The 18,029-nt window shown below is 34.2% G+C and overlaps 1 protein-coding gene across 8 annotated transcripts in view; it reads left to right on the top strand.

Annotated features, from left to right (window-relative positions):
* The window catches only part of PSPC1 (paraspeckle component 1), a 58,234-nt gene that overhangs the window by 15,735 nt on the left and 24,470 nt on the right, over window positions 1-18,029 (top strand). For 4 of the 8 annotated variants that reach the window (XM_038157417.1, XM_038157433.1, XM_038157441.1 and 1 more), the window contains exons 7-8: window positions 11,785-11,842; window positions 16,009-16,178. The exons of 2 other annotated variants lie outside the window; for them this stretch is intronic. In XM_038157417.1, the coding sequence (XP_038013345.1) occupies window positions 11,785-11,842; window positions 16,009-16,178 (228 nt within the window). Of the gene's footprint in view, window positions 1-4; window positions 16,179-18,029 lie in introns of those variants that run through there. 2 more of the 8 variants (XM_038157475.1, XM_038157466.1) reach the window with 2 other exon arrangements.

Below are 18,029 nucleotides of genomic sequence, written 5' to 3'. Positions count from 1 at the left end.
ACAGCCTCGTATAGTGAATGAAGCTAATGGTGGTGAAGTTGTGTAAGTTCACATGAATAGGATCTCAGTTTCATGCTGCTTTATGAAAGCTCTTCTGTAGAGCGGGATTGGGCAAGATGAATTGCATCCTTACTGCAGTTCAGCGTACACAGTTCATGTGTGACACCTTAAAGGCTTTTTAAGGTAAAACTAGCTTGGAAAAAGACAAATCATTAAATGTAGAACTAAAACACATCAACCTGACAAAATACTGCTTTTCTTGGCAGTGGTTTTATTTCAGTGATCAAGTTTCTTCCTATGCATAAATCAACATAGGATAGGCCTTTAAGCAGGCAGTCTATAAATACACAGTTTGTGGTTTTGTGGGCAGTCCTAGTTTTGGCAGTAGCATTAAATTATATTTATTTTTTCATGAGTGATATACATCAGTAGACAGATTCTTAAATCATGCATTTCTGCTGTTCCTTGGTGTTTCAGATACTAAATTTGTTGCTTTGGGCAAGAATAATACTTTCTTAACAAGCCTTAAAATATTATTATTGTATTATTTTCAGCCACTAAATAAATTATTTTCAGCCTTTAATTGCATTATCAGGTAGAAAAAACTATTTAGCTACCATATCTGCTTTTATTATGAAAAGGCATTGAATGAAAATCAATGCAGATCTTCAGGTATCTTTTTGTAACATATTATGTGCTTATATGCATTAAATGAAGGTGTTTGTGGAATAAGTTCTTTTGGTTGTAAGTATGTCATGACCATTTTAGGATGGTTCATAATTGATTTTCTAGGTCGTATTTTTATGTATGTCAAGGATGCTACTTAAAGTAATTTTTCAGTAACAGTTTTTAGGCAATGTGATATTTTTGTATTATATTTAGGAGACTAATCTTTTGCTCTGTTGCAGTCATCTTCTAACGTTTGCACAAAATGCTTTGGAAAATACTAATATGTACTTTATGTGAACTCACAAATAGAACAAGTGACTATTCACAAGTAATTTTTATAGTTTATTGTGCTGTCAAATGTGTGGTAATCTCCAATATGAATTTACGTGTTGTGGTACTGCTTTTAAGCTTTCCCAAATTTGTTCTTTTGTGCAGTAATTGATAGAGAATTTTCTGTCCATATTCTTTAGATTATCTGGTTTTGTTTATAACCTTACTTTCTCCGAGTAAGGCTGATGATCAGGATGCTAAAATAACACTGTCCAGATGCTGCTTATGTAATGGCAAAATGACATTAGTCATTGTCAGTCTCAGTGTTTCATGAGGCCTCAGCTGTAGCAGATGCCATTTTACTCAATTATTGATAGAAAGACCTCACATGCATCTGTACTTGTTTATAGAATACTCCATTTGCGTACTTAACTTTTGCTGTTTGATGGATAAAAATGAAAAAATCTAATCAAGAGCAGATTTTATACGTCTATATTCTGTACTTTACTATTATTTCTGAAAAATGTTGCTGCTCACAAATTGAAATAAATGATAAATTAAATTAATGATAAATGATAAATGAAATCATCTTATTCAACTTAAGTTACTCAGAGTTCTTCAGTTTTTCATATTCTGACAAGCAAGAGTACTTAAAAATTATATATATAAAACTTAAAAAATATTTATTGATGTGTTTGATAAATGCCTTATATATTTGAAGAAGCTAAAATTCATGTTTGCCTTAATAATTTTCATTTTTTTTTCCTCAGCTACTGGAGTTAAGTTTGACTTGGAGTTTGTACACGTATTTACCCAGACTAAGAAGAAACTAACTTTCAGTTTCAGTTGTCTGCTTGGTACCTATTTCGGACTCATCCACCTCTCTAAATCTTGAGATCTTGCTTGGTGGCACTGAGACTTGCAACCAAAATAAGTTCCTCTGCTTAGAGCAGTTTGTCTTTGCTCAAGGGATCTGTGTTTAAAGAAAGAATAAAACGCCCAAGAAGCAATAAGTGAGATTTCTGTAGAAATGGTATTTTGGCATGCAAGGAAACCTTTTGATAGGTCTCTTGCATAGTGTGAAAGAAGCTTGTTTAGCAACCTGGTTTCTGTCTCTCAAGCCAGTGCCTTCCACATGTTTGTTTTTTCTTAAATGTGACCTTTCGATTGGCCTCTAGCATTTTGCTTCAGTACCTCTCACAGAGCAGAAAATGCTAATAGTGGTAGTGCAGTAAACTGATAGAAATAAATATAAATTACCTTAGTGCTGTTACCTGACTATTGAAACCAGGATGTTATTTATAAAATAAAATATTTATTATTTTTCTCATTAATATTTCACAAGCCTCCTTGTCAAAGTATTTTTTCCAATTACTGGAGGTAGTGCTTGTTTTGGGATATTATATCATCTATGAGGAAAATGGAGTTTAAATCTGATACCATCAAGTACACTTTAATTGTGCAAAGATTGAGTACTACTTTCCAATTAATTAGCACTTTTAATAAACAGTGGGTTTTGGTAAGAACATGAGTTTCGGTAGAGCTGTTTTGTAACTGTTCAGATGGGGAGTTCAGTAGAAACTAAAGCCTAAAGAGTCAATTAAATATATTTGAGGTTTGCTATTCAAAGATGTTTCTGTGAACATAATCTTAAAATCACAGCATGGTTTGGTTTGGAAGGGGCCATTAAAGGCCATCTAGTTCATTGCCTTCTGCAATGAGCAGGGGCATCTTAAGCTGCTTTAGGTTGCTCAGAGCCCCATCCAGTCCTTAATGCTTTCAGGGATGGGGCATCTACCACCTGTCTAGGCAACTTGTTCCAGTATTTGTTCACTCTAGTTGTAAAAAAAAAGTTTTTAAAATTCCTTTCACCTAGTTGGAAAACCCACTCTTAGTTTAAGGCTATCACCCCATGTCCTCTCACAACGGGCCCTACTAAAACATTTGTCACCGTTATGATTTCCTACAGTGGCTAATGGCTCGTTAGTTTAGGCCTGGAATTGTGTAGGATGGAAGAGTGTTTGCATTAGTTTTGTTCTGTACATGACATGAAGCTCTTACTACAAGTCTCAAATGCAGTTTGGGTTATCTGCTTGTGACAGGATAGATAGCAGTTATCTGTTCTAAGAAAAAGACAATATGATGTTGAAATTAGGCTTTGTCTTCAGGCTTTGTTTATCTTCGTACATCTTCTGTGTTTTATAGTACTTTTTAAATGTTATTTACTTATGGAGTCTTCCTGTTTGTTTCCCCCACCATTTCTGAATTATTAAACATTTGTTTTAACTATAGGGGAACTTCTGAGTTTAGGTAAGAACCAGCTATTCGTGTTTGTCCCTATTGATTGGGTGGTCCCCGTTGAGTCCCTATCAAAATTCTGACCTTTGTGTCTATTGTATGTAAATAATATAGTAGTTTTTGTTGGATATTTTTGATGAAACCAGTGTAGCTTAAGAGTGTGTGAGCTTGGGATAGGGTACTTAGTTAGAAAGCAATGTTTCTCAAACTGTTTGGATTTATTCAGATGACCAGTTTTTTACAGTTCTGATGGAAATACTAGAATTGCCTGGTAGAATGTATTCTTTTCATCAGTCAGAACTTTGTGCAAATGACAAACATCTTCCTCATTCAAGTCTGCCTCATGTTGTGCCAGTTTTACAGGAAATGGCCTACAAGTTGTGTGAAATAACTGTGGAGCTTGGCTGAAACTGCAGAAAGTTTCACTGATACTTCTGTGTTTATATTTTCTTGTTTTAGTGTGCTGTATGTGTGAACAGGCCATAAGGTAATTGGAGAAATCTTAAACATTGAACTATTCTGCTTGTAAGCAACATCCATAGCATCTATAAAAGACACTATATGGGTACTAGAAGTTTCTCCTACAGGACCTCTTTGTAGGATTGAAGGCCTTCGGCTTTCAGCTTCCTTCTAACAAATACTTGCATATTCTGTTTACTGGATAACTCAAATTAATTATGAGTCAACAACTACAATTGGACTGGCTTTTATGTTATGATTTATTTGGCATATATAGTATCTACTTTGTGAGGAAAAACTGATCATAGAGAAGTCTGACAAAGACTCATATTTAGTGCACTGTGGCTATAACTAGTGGTGCTCTTAAGTTGATTTTGCAGTCTTATAGTTGGCACTTCAACTAGGTAGGGTTTTACTCAGAAGGTAGATTTTCACATAAACATTCCATGATAAAGGGTATTGGCTGATTAATTTCTCTTCTAAGTAAATATTGATGTCTTTCATTGAATCTTGCATTTGAGAAAAACTCTTTTCTGACTCCATCCAGTGTTCACTCTTTTAAATATTTGTATACATTTGGGATTTGTGCAGGGTAAATGTAACAATTTGGGAAATCTAAAGTGCAGCATTGTTCTGTAACACCTGATTTTCAGTTTAGGTTAGCATTTTAGTACATTTCTGCATGAGGGTAGGGTTAGCCCAGTCTTTGTTACCACTTAAGCAGTCCTTCAAGTCCATCCCCACCATGGTAAATAGTGGAGTGCATCTTAAATCATTTGCAGCTTGCCTGGTTATCTGTTTTGGTACTTATCCACTCTTTTGACATTTCTTCAGCTCATATAAAACCAGAATAATTCTAAGATTAAATTCTTTAATATGCCTCTGAAGATGTGAATATATTGTGAATGTAGTGTAATTGTTACATGTCTCAGTCATGAACATGGTGATATGCTGTTTATTTCTTCTAGAAAGTACTTTTTTTGGTAAGTAAAATGTAAAGTGCCTTTGAAAAAAATACTTGTATCATGTTCAGCTGTTGATCTGTATTTAATTTATATTTTAAATTTTTCTACTGTTACTGAAGAAAGGAAGCTAACAGAAATGGGAGAATTTTTTTTTATATTTTGTTTCCATGAATCTAAGGTGACTCCTAACTCCAGCAGAACCATATTAATTGGCAGAATTGAAAAAGTTGCTATTAAGGGAATTGTTATAATGGGATCTCATTTTTCAAAAGATTTCCAAATCTATTGAAGGTAGTTACCTTTTCTAAGCACCTTTGTCTTGTGAAAATTATTTCTGAATTTTAGCTTAAAATAATTGAGAAGCAGATTTTTACCTCTCTTGTGAGTCTTAGTTGTTAAATCAAGGGGAAAATTTGCCTGAATACCTCTGTGCTTGTTTTCTCTCAAATCATCAACAACAAACACATTTGGAAAAAGTATCCTTCTTTGCATTTACATCCTCAGAGAGTGCTTCATATACATTGAAGGGATATGGTAGGATTTTTCTTTACCTGAACAGATGATGTAATGATGATTGGAAGCATGGAATTAAAATATTTTGATTTTGGTCCTAGCTACTGTATATCTATGCTTAGGGCCTGATTTTACCCTCTGTGTACCCTTTTTTTTTTTTTTTTTTTGGATTATAACTTTTTTTTTGGGTGAATAACTTCTATCTCAGGTTATGAGGAAATGAAATAAATTTTTGGTCAGTTTTGTAGATCTTGTATATGCAGTGTTTTACTGTACTTTAACAAATGGAAATAAGAGAGGTGGGGGAAAAGCTCACAAATTATATTAAAGCAGTAGCTTAAATGCAATATTAAAATTCAGTGAAGGAGCAAGTAACTACAAGACAAAATAATGAAGCAGAAAATATATAAATTGCAATATGGAACCAAGTTCTATAATCAACAGAATAGGTTCCATTGTATATCTTGGCTTCTTTTAGACTATCTTCTTTCTTGTTAACAAGTTAGATTGTAATTTGAATTTTGAGCTGTAATACATTCTGAAAGTATGAGTTCTTGTGTAAAACAAAGCTGTTACTTTGGTGTGTATTAAATAATATTGTCTTTACCCTTTAGAATTAACCTTTTCTTTACTCTTTAGGACTATTAAATATTGCTGGTTAGTGATGTATCCCCTAAAGGTCTTTGTATTGAGAATAATGTTAGTGCAATAAACTGCTTTCTTTTCCAAAACTGTCAGTTTAGACCTGACTTAAACATCATGTGAAGATTGATGTATTTAGTTCAGATTGGGTTTTACATCCAGCTGTAAGAGAATGACAAAACCAAAACATTCTGGGATGTTCACAGCTGTGTAACAATTTACTGTAAAAGTATTTAAAAATAATAACTTCAATTTACAATGCTAAATACTTTTGAGGAGTTTTAATTGCATTTGTTTAATTGGATGTTTTTTTTCTGTGGGCTTTAGCTGTCAAGGACTATCCTTAGCAGCTGATGCAGAAGGAAAATGAGATCCCATAGGAGTTGAAGAGTTTTTGTTCTCAGAACTAAAAGAAGAGAACAAAGATGTAGTGCATAGAGATTTTTCACAAATACATCCCTATACTTTTGCTGTTAGTTTTGAAAGAAATTCCCCTCTTCAAATAAAATTCATGCTTCCTTTGCAATCTTACTGAAATAACAGGAGTATTTAAGAAGTATGCTGGACTTGTAAAATTTTTTTTCTGTAATTGTAGTTTTTTACTACCATTAGGAGTGTTTTTCCAGTTTGTAGCATTTACTGGAATATGTCTGTCTGATTGTATTTCATGCAATGTGTATTCCTGATTTAACCTGTGTGATACTTTTTTAATGTTCAGGGATTTTAGTGTTGGAACTTAAAGAGTCATCTCCATCAACTTTATTCATGACTCGAGTCAGAAAGCAGTAAATTGCCTTTATCTCCTCTAGCCTTCTTGGTGTGTTTTTTCAAAGATTGAGTCCTGGTGACAGCTATTAAACCTAATGAAAATTCTTTTCTTAAGGATACCTATTTAACAACAGGACTGTATAGTTTATTGCATACTATATGTTTTACAGCTACATTTACTGTAGTTGTTATCTAGTTTAATGTATTTGTGTAGATTTGTGTGAAGTAAGAGAGTTTATATTCTTTTAGACTCTTGGGTGAGTGCTATCACTCAGTTCCAAGAGTTTTGAGTAGTTTAGGCTGGAAGACATTTTTGGAATCATCTGGTATGATGCCCAGCTCAGAGTAGGGATCAGCTCTGAATTAAGACTTCAGTGCTCAAGAACACATACAGATCTTGGATTTTGAAAGGTCAATATTTTTCATGTAAAATTATTTACTGCTGTTGTATCTGAACTGTGTGGGGATATTGTAACTTTTGGATCTTACATAGAGATCTTAATGGAGGAACAAACCAAAGAGGGAAGGGTGACAAGAAGGGGTGGATGGAAGAGAAATCTCTTATTACTTTAACTTCTTACTGCAGTTGTCATTGGAGTGAAATAGTGAACTAGTCTGAGGAAAAGACAAGTAATGCATAATCAAAAGTATCCCCCAGATTCTAGTTTTGATTGCTAACTAGCAGCTTTAATAACTTCTATATTTTAATAGCATAAATCATACGTATCTTTCAGTAAGTTACAATTTAAGTATGGTTTAAGGATCTTATGCCTCATTAAGAGGTCTTTGGAGATAATTTTTCTTTCCCAGAAGGAACTTATGAAATAAGCCAGACTAGAAGGCAGTAATGAATTCTAGTAAGAGGTACAGAAATGTCATACCTATTTTGACAAATATATAGTCTATTAGAGAATAAAATTCAGTTTTCGTGTTAATGAAAAAAAGTGAGAATCAGCAGAACTGATTACATTTTGCTCTACATACACAACCTAGAGAAGTGCTAATTAAAACGATTAATTTTCAAGTTTATGGGGAAAGTGTTCTTTTCTTGCTAAGGCATTTTTTGGATGCCATGTCTTAGCATTATTGTGATTACTGTACTATGAAAGGTAAGTAAATAGTTGCATGTTCTCCTGACTACAAACCATTGAAAACTGTATGGTCTGCCATCATAACATTTCTGAGATATCTTGCTTGTTCGCTGTTCTAAAATTTTCCATGCCATATTTTGTTCATACCATAATTTTTGAAAGTTCTGTTACCATGAATATTGCATCACTTGGAGACAAGATTAATTTTTGCTGTGTTGCTGCAATTGCAAGGTCTATTTTTAAGGAAAAAAAGTAGCACTGGTTTGTCAGTTAAAAAAATCAGGTTTATGACTATTTGTATTTTTACTCGCAGTGTGACCTGTATCAATTCTTAGGTGTTTTTCAAAAGATTTCATTTCATGGTTTTGTAGAACATTTAAAAATAGTGTAATATATTTAACAAACTCAGAAGAATTATCTTGGCTGTTCTCTGCATATTTGGACTGCTGTATCAGTGATGATAAGAGGTGTAAGAACATAGCACATGATACACCTCAGATACTTTGGAAAACTGGTTTCAAGTACTTGGTAAAAAGGGGAGAATCCATACTATATTAAATGTTAAATACATATTTTGAAAATGGAGTGTTTTCAATATTTTGGTGTAGATCTACTTTTTACATTTGATGTTAAAATTAGTTGACATTGTGAGAAATACAATTTTTAATGCTTCTGTCTAAAGTAATTAGTAAGTATAATCCTATAGTTGCCATCATAGCAGTTTTTCTAAAAGATTAATCAGATGAATTGGACTTTTTTGAAGGTTGTCTGCATCAGTGAGTTCTGAAGTATTTTTAAAAAATCCTGGCAACAAATAATTTGGCAAGGTTTGAGTTGTGTAAACAGTGCTTTTACAATAGGACATTTTTTGTTTGCTGACTTAGTCTTTTTGATAATGTTTTTTTCTGATTTTCACAAAGTCTAACTTTTGCTTTCCTGCACATTCTTTGTCTTATGGCTTTCTTTTCTCCCTGTAGCAGCAGCATATCATCCATTTTTCTTATTCTCTTCCTTTTAAGATTGATTTCCCAGGTATGGGTGACTTCAGAGGTTCTTAATCATCCCACATATTTCTCTCTTAAGAGTTTAGCCCTGTTCTTGTGCTGCTCAGTTTTAACTCCCTGTTGTGGGTGGCTTTAGGGAAGGGTCTGAAGCAGGCTGCTACCGAACAGAAGAATGGGAAGTCATATAGTGAGGAAAAGAAGCTTTGAGAAGGTAACCCCTATCACTGTGAAGCTCTGCAAAAGGCTTGAGTATCTGAAAATGAACCTCTCAGGTGGGCTGGAATTACCAACCAGCAGTGGTTCAGCTATTGTGTCAAACTATTGTGTTGGTATTCCTTTCTGTTGTATTTTGGGCAAAACCCATGGACTAGTTGACTTAACTTACCTGTAGTAACATGTTTATGCTCACGTACTAAAGAGTTGTCTAGGACCTGATTTGTGTGTGACAGGACTGAATTTTTGTTACCATCCAGGACTCCTCCAGATAGAATTTTTGAATACATCAAACATCTCATGACATAAATGATATATACTGCTTGTTAATGTTTGAAATTGAGTATTTTCTCTGACAGGAAGTGTAAAGGTGCTAATTCTGCATTACAAGTATGGAAGATATTTCCTGTGAAAAGTCAAGGGAACGTGATATGTTTTGTACATGCAACAGTAGGAATAATTATACGCAGCAGCATCTTAATCTTGCAGACGTGTTGATAAAGTAATAGGCAGCAGAGACCTTAAGGAACAACTATTTATTATCAGGGTCTTGACTCTGTTCCTGAGATGTTGTTTATACTGTAATAGTTCAACACTGAAGTTAAAGCTTAAAAAATGGCAAATAATTACTTCATGGTTTTTCTTAGAAATGTTAAGCTAGACTAAACAAAAGTAGGTTCTACCCGTCTTTGCTGTACTTCAGTTAACTGAAGACTGGTAGCATTTCAAGACAGGGAAAAATGGTTGATTGCTAAGAGGAGGACTAGTGTGTTTTTTAAAGAAAGTGTATATCAGAGCTTGCATATGCTTCTCTCCATTACAAAGAAAACAAGATGAGTTCTAGTAACTAGTGAAGCTTTACTACTCTGTACTTAACATCCTTATCTAGCCAGTATTGTACTAAGCCTTGCCTTATGGAACTTGTCACATTAAAAAAACAAATACCAACCAACTTGCAGTTAAACCTGAGATGAATTAAGTAAGGTTGGTGCCTACTGTAAAGTCTGGTGCTTTGCTTTGCAGTGAAAGTTTGTCACAGCTGTTCACGGTTTGTCCGGTTTTCACACAAGCATCTAGGCACGCACATTGCACGTGTGCACACAATCTAACTAGTGTAAACTGATAGCCACGGTGTTTACTTATCCTTTTGGGCTAGGGGTGATACACCATTTTCCCTTCTACTTCCTGATGTCAAGACTGAGGTCTACAAGCAGACTAATAATCAACATGGTTATATGCTGATTTGTGACTAACTCATGTCAGTTTATGGATATGGTTGATCCCCATGGGGCTGCTGATTTTACTTTAAATGTCAATTGATGTTACTGTGAAAGGTCTGTCAGAGTAGCTGCATGTTCTCTGATAAATTTTTAACATGGGTTCTAGAGTCTGCAGAAGAGATCCTCCTTAGTGTTCCATCAATGGCCTTTTTTAGCTGGACTTTAAAACCTGCCTGTGTCTTTTAGTTGCCAGACCTTATTTTTCCACTCCACATTAAGCCATATTCTTTTGAAAACAGTGTGTACTCTTCTTACGTTAAGTACTTTCCTAGGTTAATATGAGTTACTACAAACAAAGTTGTTGACTTGAGAGCTCTTTATCATATATCTCATGGCAGTTTCTTATAGCAGGATATTTTTATAAAACTGTTGGTTCTGTTCTGTCAAATAGTGGTGTCTGCTTCTTCGAGTGGCTGAAGACAGAAGACTCGTGTTTGGCATCCCAAATATGATTGACCAAACCAGACTTTGTGAACTTGTACAAATGCAATGAACGTATTTTTATTTATTAGTATTTCCATGTAAAAGTCACTTATAGACTGATTTAATTGCCTAGTATGTGGATTTCTTTTCAAAGTGTATCTGAACGCAGGCTCCTAAATCATAAGTGGAATGGTTTTTCAGAATGAGATATACATTTTTTTAAAATTTTCTTATTCTCAGCACGTGTGTTTGTTTACTCAAGAGCAGAAAACTTGTTAATATTCCTGTAGAAAATTAAGGAGAATTTTTTTATAAATTTCATTTGGTTTTGTTTTGAACTGTGAATTTGTTCTTTTTGAATCCCTTGGAATTGCCTCTGATCGAAAATTTTGTTTTCCCATAAGTTATAATTTTTTTGCCACTTTGGCTACTATCCTTTGAGTATTGTTTCACAGCAGGCTGAGGTTCATGTTTACTAGTGTCAGAAATCTTTTACTGTTGGATGACTGACCATCGATTGAATCTGGATCAGTTTGATGTGTTGTCTGTTTAGTGTAAATGCATGTTACAGTTTTTGGTGACACTGCAGTTTTATGCTGGTTTTAAAAGGATGGTCAGTATCTGAACTAACATCAATAGCAAAGTATGATTCATTAAAAAAATATACCACCACCAAGTTAAGTCAAAACTATTTGAACAATGATGGATTGGTAGGTTGAATTTATATACCATAATGTAATACATCAAGACTTGGTTTTCAATCAACACAAGTATTTTTGAGTCATTAAATCAGTTTGAGTATTATTGAACCACGGCCTTTAGGCAAGCATTGTAATAAGACCTGTTTGTTTACAGGTGAAATAGAAATATTTATTAATTAAAAACACTCCATAAAGATGGATTCATTTGTGGTTGATCACATAACAATTTGGGAGCTTTAGACTGCTGCATCTGATAAATGAAACTTGGGATATTTAATCTTTATTATGCAAAAATGTACAGCATTGTTACATTGAACTTATTCCTTTGATGTTATAAAAACCAGGAGTCCAATTAATGTCTTTCCTTGCACGGTTTTTGATCAATAGAAACCTTTAAATTTTTAACATTTTTATTTTCATGGAGTAAATGGGAATGTCTAAAGTTCTAAGAATGATAGGTTGACCATGAAAACTATGTTTACTTTCAGAGAGAACAGGAAATGAGAATGGGTGATATGGGTCCTCGTGGAGCAATAAACATGGGAGGTAGGGATCTGAAGGAAAAAGGCTTTTAATGTAATTTTTTTTTTCTTTGGGACTGTACATATTACTCAAGCACTATTAATTACTGATGACTGGTAAAAAAGGAGTAAGCAATATTAGGAAACAAAAAAACCCCAACAAATATATTGCTTTCAAGCAACTTTTCCCCCCTACCCCTGGTGTATCTCTCTTTTACTGCTTTGACTATACATGGCAAAAAATGATGTGCAAGTTAAGAGAAACAAAAATCAGGGACAAGTGATGCTCTGGGAATTATCTGATACAAAAGAGGAATTTTATGTTTAAAAAAAATTGGCGTTATTTTGGAGGGACTACCTATTCATAAATTTGAATATGTCAAAAGAAATTATGACACTGTCATAAAGAATATGAATATGTCATAAAGAAATTATGACACTGATTGCATGCAGTGAAATGATGTAGAGGTTAAAATTGGCAAGTTCTTGGTGTACTTGGTGTGGTAAATGAATAATGTGCTTGGTGTTCTACCAATTTCCTCTGAGTCTCTTATTTGCAAATATTCTCTGTTAGCTTTTGCAACTTAAAATACTGTCACTGCTAAAATCTATTACTATGTAATCTACTACTAAAAACTAGTACTGTGTGATAGAAAAGTATAATAATTAGTGCTTGCTCCATGTATGCAGACTGAAACAGTTTGGAATCATACCCAGAATATCTGCTTTTAAACAAGACTGAAACTTAAAATATTTCTTCAAAACCACCAAATCTAACAAAACTGTGTGAACTGTTAATCTATTGGAAGCTTCCTAATGGTAGTTTAAAATAAATCAGAGTGGTAATTAAAAGAAAAGTAAAAAAAACCTATTTTCCCGTATATTTTCAAATCGAAAGTGCATACAAAACTTAGTAATATCAGTTTACCTTTTGAGTAATGTCAATTAATAGAGTAAGACATCTGCTTCAGATTTTGAAACATATTATTAGCGATTTCCTTGCATTTATTGAGACACATTTATAGCTGAAAAATAGAAATAGGCTTGTGTTTTCAGGAATGATGAAAATTATTTACAAATAATTCTGAAGAAGGACATTGGGAAGTTATCTACAAATATTAAACTGAAGCATAAATTGAGGCTTAATTTCTTTATTTTATAGCTGTACTTTTGCATATGATTGCATCATACCTGTTCATTTAATTAGAAGACTTTGTAAGTGTTGATACTGTGCCAGTCATCCAGATCAACAAAATACACTTTCTACATGCAGATTTAAAAAGTGTATTTACTGCAGTTCTTACAGTGATTATTGGTCTTGCTTTCTAAGTTTTATGTTACAACTTGATTTTAAACTTAATACTTTTAGAAATAAATTTGTCTTCCCAAAAAAAGTTATAGTAACACTGAACTGTTACTTTAAAATATCCATCGCAAATAAGTGTAGGATTTATTTCTGCAGAGGCTGGATTTAAAGTTCACTCATTATAGAGATTTTGTTTTTTTACCAGCATATTAGCTCCATTAGTACAACCAAAATAATTGACCCCAAAACCTTACAGTAGACCTTCAAATAGTAGAACTTTAGTTGTTGACAGTAGCATCCTTTCTTAATATTTCTATTGGAATTGTAATTTTATTTTTAGCTTACCTGTGCCATTTGTGACTTTTTATAATGTGGGACTGAGGGAGCTGGAATATCTCCAATAACTGAAATACCTGAATGATAATTTTCTTAGAAAGCAGAGTACCTTTGTGACAGATTCAATAAGTGCTGACTTGTGCAGAACTGCTCATTTTTACAGCTTTCTGTGACAGACAATTTCCGAGAGAATATGTATACCTCATCAAAGTATTTAATTGGATCTGTAGTGCTAAGTGCAGTTTATAAACTTAAATATGGAAAAAAGAGGCTTTTTTGGGGAACCGTCTCTGCATTGATGAAGACTATGGGCTTTCTTGTTGGGTGCATTTCAGACATTTAGAGTGGACTTTTTCAGCCTTTCAGTTTGCAGAAAAGGACTTTTTTTTTGGTGTCTGCATTGTAGCATGAGCACTAATGACTGCTTTCCATCTGTTGCTGAACACAGTCCTGTAAATGAACTCCTCACATCAGTTTCCCACCAAAAAGAAAGGACAATCAAGTGGTTAGCTTGTAGGGTCTGCTTTGGAGATGGAGGATTCTGGAGGACCTCTGAGTTACAGCTAATCTATTGTAGTGGCCTCTTGCTGAAAGTATGCAGGGCCCCACTTCTCTCCTTTCATTATACTCGGTAGTTTTGCTCCTTTCAGATCTGACTCTGCCTGAAACAGGATCAGAATTCTAGAGGTTTGATAGTATGAGTTGCTATCTGCCGCCCTGGGTACATTTGTGTGATGCAAAGCATGAGAACTTTGTGGCAGTTGACAGATGAGTGACAGTACCTGTGGGTGGCCACCTGGCTCAGTTTAATTGGGCTGATAAGCAACCAATAGCAAGTAATTAAGCATTTAGTTAATGGCACTACTGCATGCACTAAGTGCTGTTACCGTCATGATAGTCCTGCAGAGTGCCTTTAACTTCTGAGAATAAAGGTTTCTCCTTATATGGCAGTCTAGACTTCTTTTCCTTCTGTATCTTACAGAATGGGTGACAGTAAAAATCCATTTTAGAGCATATGCTACTGTAATTTTCTTGAATTGTAGCCCAGTCTTCTACCTGCTACATGAACTGACCATGTGTATGGATAGGTAAGAAGCATCCAACCCGAGTGTACCTTTGCTTTGACTTGATGTTGTAGGGAGAGGTCTAGGAGTTATTTCATTACTAAGCTCAAAGGCTTCTGCTTTTCAAAATTACAGGATTTCTGTCACTTGTAGTAAACTTGTTTAGCACTTCTCATACGCTACTGTGTAGCATGCATTTTTTTTGCTAAGGAGTTTGTGATTGGCCTAATGTATATAAGATCAAACCGAGGTCTTCAATTTTAGCAGCAGTATCTTGAATGCCACGGTTTCACTGGCTGCTGTGACATGGTGTTCTCAAGGCAGATAATTGAGATGTAATTGTGCATGCCTGCAGATAGTCACAGTACTGTATCTGTGCGAAGTGGCCTCCTTAGCATGATGTGTATTTATAGATTCATTATTAAAAATGTGCAGTTGTGATGAGAAGTGAGAGGGTTCATTTTTAAGATATAAACAACAGGCTTATCAGTCTAGCAACATGTCAGATTTCTTTATATTACAGAAATGTATACTTAAAGTGTACACTAAATGCCAAAGGTATGCTTTCTTCCATTAACAAATTTTGGTGCATACTTTGGGCTGAAGAGGATGGATTTTTGTGGGGAATGGGAAGAATGCATCAACACCAGTCTTGAAGTTGATATTTCATAATAGTAAGATGTGAGGTAGATAATCAGACTGTTTTCTTACAGCAAAACATGAAAATACAATGAAGGCATTTTTACCTATGTGTTCAGTACATTAGTGAGTACTGGCTAAGTGATGCTTCTTGGTGTAATATTACAGCTAAATGATCTCCTCAGAATATGTTTTCAATATTTCCTTCTACCTCTTTGATTCAGACTTCAGGAGGAGATTGTTCTTCATTTCAAGTTCTAACAAAACTACTTTGTTTTGTGGTACTTACGCCATAAGAAATTAAAACTAAATGCAAGATTTTATTTATTCTATATTGAAAATAATTTTTTGTGAAGTTGAGTACCATCTCTGTTATTGCTGTTAGACCTTAGACTAACTTACTGTACACTATGTCAGTTAACATATTACTGGTAGAAGACTTCTTGCAAATGTACATCTCATCTGTTAAGATCCCTAAAGAGCCAAGTTGCCTTATAGCTGCCAGTATTTGTAAAATCACTTGAGTTTTTTGCAAATTTGTGGTGTGCATACTCCATATAGATGCAATATGAACGTTTTGGTTCCTGCACAGAAACTGTACAGCTGTATTTAGCTGTAAAGGTTGGGATTTTCAAGTACATGAGGCAAATTATGTAATGCAGAATAATAGAGATTATTTAAAATCTGTTTAAAAGCAGATGATTGAGATAAATGTACAGTCTCAAAGAATATTTTTTTCCAAGTATTTGAAGTCTTGTACATTTGGCTTTTTAAATACTGTAAATTGTTTGTTTGTTTTTGTAAAATTAAGATAGGACAGCTCTAAGTATAGATTGTTTTGCATAGATGCGTTTAGCCCAGCACCTGCTGGTAACCAAGGCCCTCCTCCAATGATGGGTATGAATATGAACAACAGAGGAACTTTACCTGGCCCTGCAATGGGTCCTGGTCCTTCCATGGGACCAGAAGGAGCTGCAAATATGGGAACACCAATGATGCCAGATAATGGAACAGTGGTAATGTATCACAAATTTAATTCCTTTGAATAGCTGTCATGTCTCATGGCCCATTTTTCTTACCAAAGGTATTTTCACGCTGAGTGAGAATTTGTTACATGTTTTGGATCTGTTAAAAGTAATTGATAAAACCTTTTCATGCAAATAATTTACAACCAGAAAGAAAATTCTTTTTTGTACTGTGAAAATCCTACTTCCCTTAGGAACAAAATTAATTTAGACTCTTGTTGTTCTTTTTTGTAGTAAAACTAAATTCTGTGAATTAGCTCATTGAGGTTTTTGATGAACAGTTAAATGTTGGAAGGTGCAAAGTGTGAAGATATCTTTGTGTAATCTATTTAATTTTTTAAGAGACTTTAGTGTTCTTTGTATTTCTTTTCTAATACTGTTAAACGCATGAGATTGACAGTAATTGTGCCACTTAAAAATCGGTAGCCAACAGCTGTTGATAACTTATACAAATAAAGGAAAAATAATATTGCCCAATTGCCTTGGGTAATAGGGAATGTCTTTTATATGTCTGGGATTTATAAGCAAGAGCAGATAGGCCATTGGGATGCAGTTAAAGCACTAGCCATTCTTGCGTTATTCTCATAGCCGCTTACTTTTCCTAGCTGTAATGTCTTATGTAGAGAAACAACTATATAATTTGAAATCTGACTTTTACATATTTTTCAGTACTGTTCTGATACTAGATTAGTGGTGGTGTGACATAATGGAATACATAGTATTAACAGTTATTCTGTTACAGTTTTATTGGAACACAAAAGTATTTTGTAGCTGTGTTTTTTTAGATATACCTTCTCAACAGTATCTGTCTGTGATTGAGCAATCTGTATAATGAAGTTAGAACAAAATCCTTTGTTTCATAGAAGAAAATGAGATTTCGATTTTGCACAAAATACATTGTCGGTCTGGTCTTTACCAGATAAAAAGGAGGGAATCTTAATTCACATCATATGAGCCAGCTCATTTTATCAGCTGTGTCATTTCTCACAAAGTGGTGAGGATGCTATTCACAAAATACTGGATTTGGAAATGCTTTTGCTGGAGACCACTGTGTTACTGGTCACCTTGAGAGCTGTCTCTTGTGATTATATAGACACTGAAAGAGAGGTGTGTGGAAAGCAATGTGGTATCATAAATCACAGTATCTAACTTTAACTGTTGTTTTTCTACAAAAAGTCATTCCAGGTAGGGAAATGTAGGAAATATACTGACACTTCAAAATGCATGTTTAAAAAAAATTCTTTTTCCTTTCATTTTCTTATGCATGCTTCTGAAGGACAAATTAGATTTTAGTGTTTTCTTAATTTTGGTCTTTGAAGGTTTTTCGTTTGGGAGGTCAGGCCACTACAGAAAGGCATAGCCTTATTGTATTATTGCTGTTGTTAGAAAGACACTTTAAAGATCCTCTGAGGGCTACCTACTTAAACACTGTAACAGTTATTTGCCACTCAGGGAAATGAAGAATATGCTTTATAAATTACAGATGTAATGTCTTTAATTGGATATTGTTTGAAGTCTTGAAGGAAAAGTTGTAGCAATCTCCCTTTTGTTTCACTGCAGTCTTTTGAAACCTGGATTGTCTTTGAACGTAACATTTTAAAAGTAACTTCCCTCACTTACTAATGTAGGCAGTTAATTACAGCACTTTCTTGTTAGCTGGGAAGAGGGCTCCTTATTGGAAAGAGGACTTGGCTTTTTGTCCAAAAGTCAAACGGTAAAAGGGGCCAGGAGTGTGTGATAACTTTCTTTTGAAATTCATATCCATTGCTAACAAGCTAGCATGCATTAAGATAATTTTAAAACAGTTTTTACCCAGTGCTACAGATTTAAAGGTGCTTTAGC

Source organism: Motacilla alba, chromosome 1, assembly GCF_015832195.1.
Source record: "Motacilla alba alba isolate MOTALB_02 chromosome 1, Motacilla_alba_V1.0_pri, whole genome shotgun sequence".
Lineage (NCBI taxonomy): Eukaryota > Metazoa > Chordata > Aves > Passeriformes > Motacillidae > Motacilla > Motacilla alba.
Note: the sequence above shows the minus strand (reverse complement) of the source record. Positions and strands in the feature narration are given on the sequence as shown.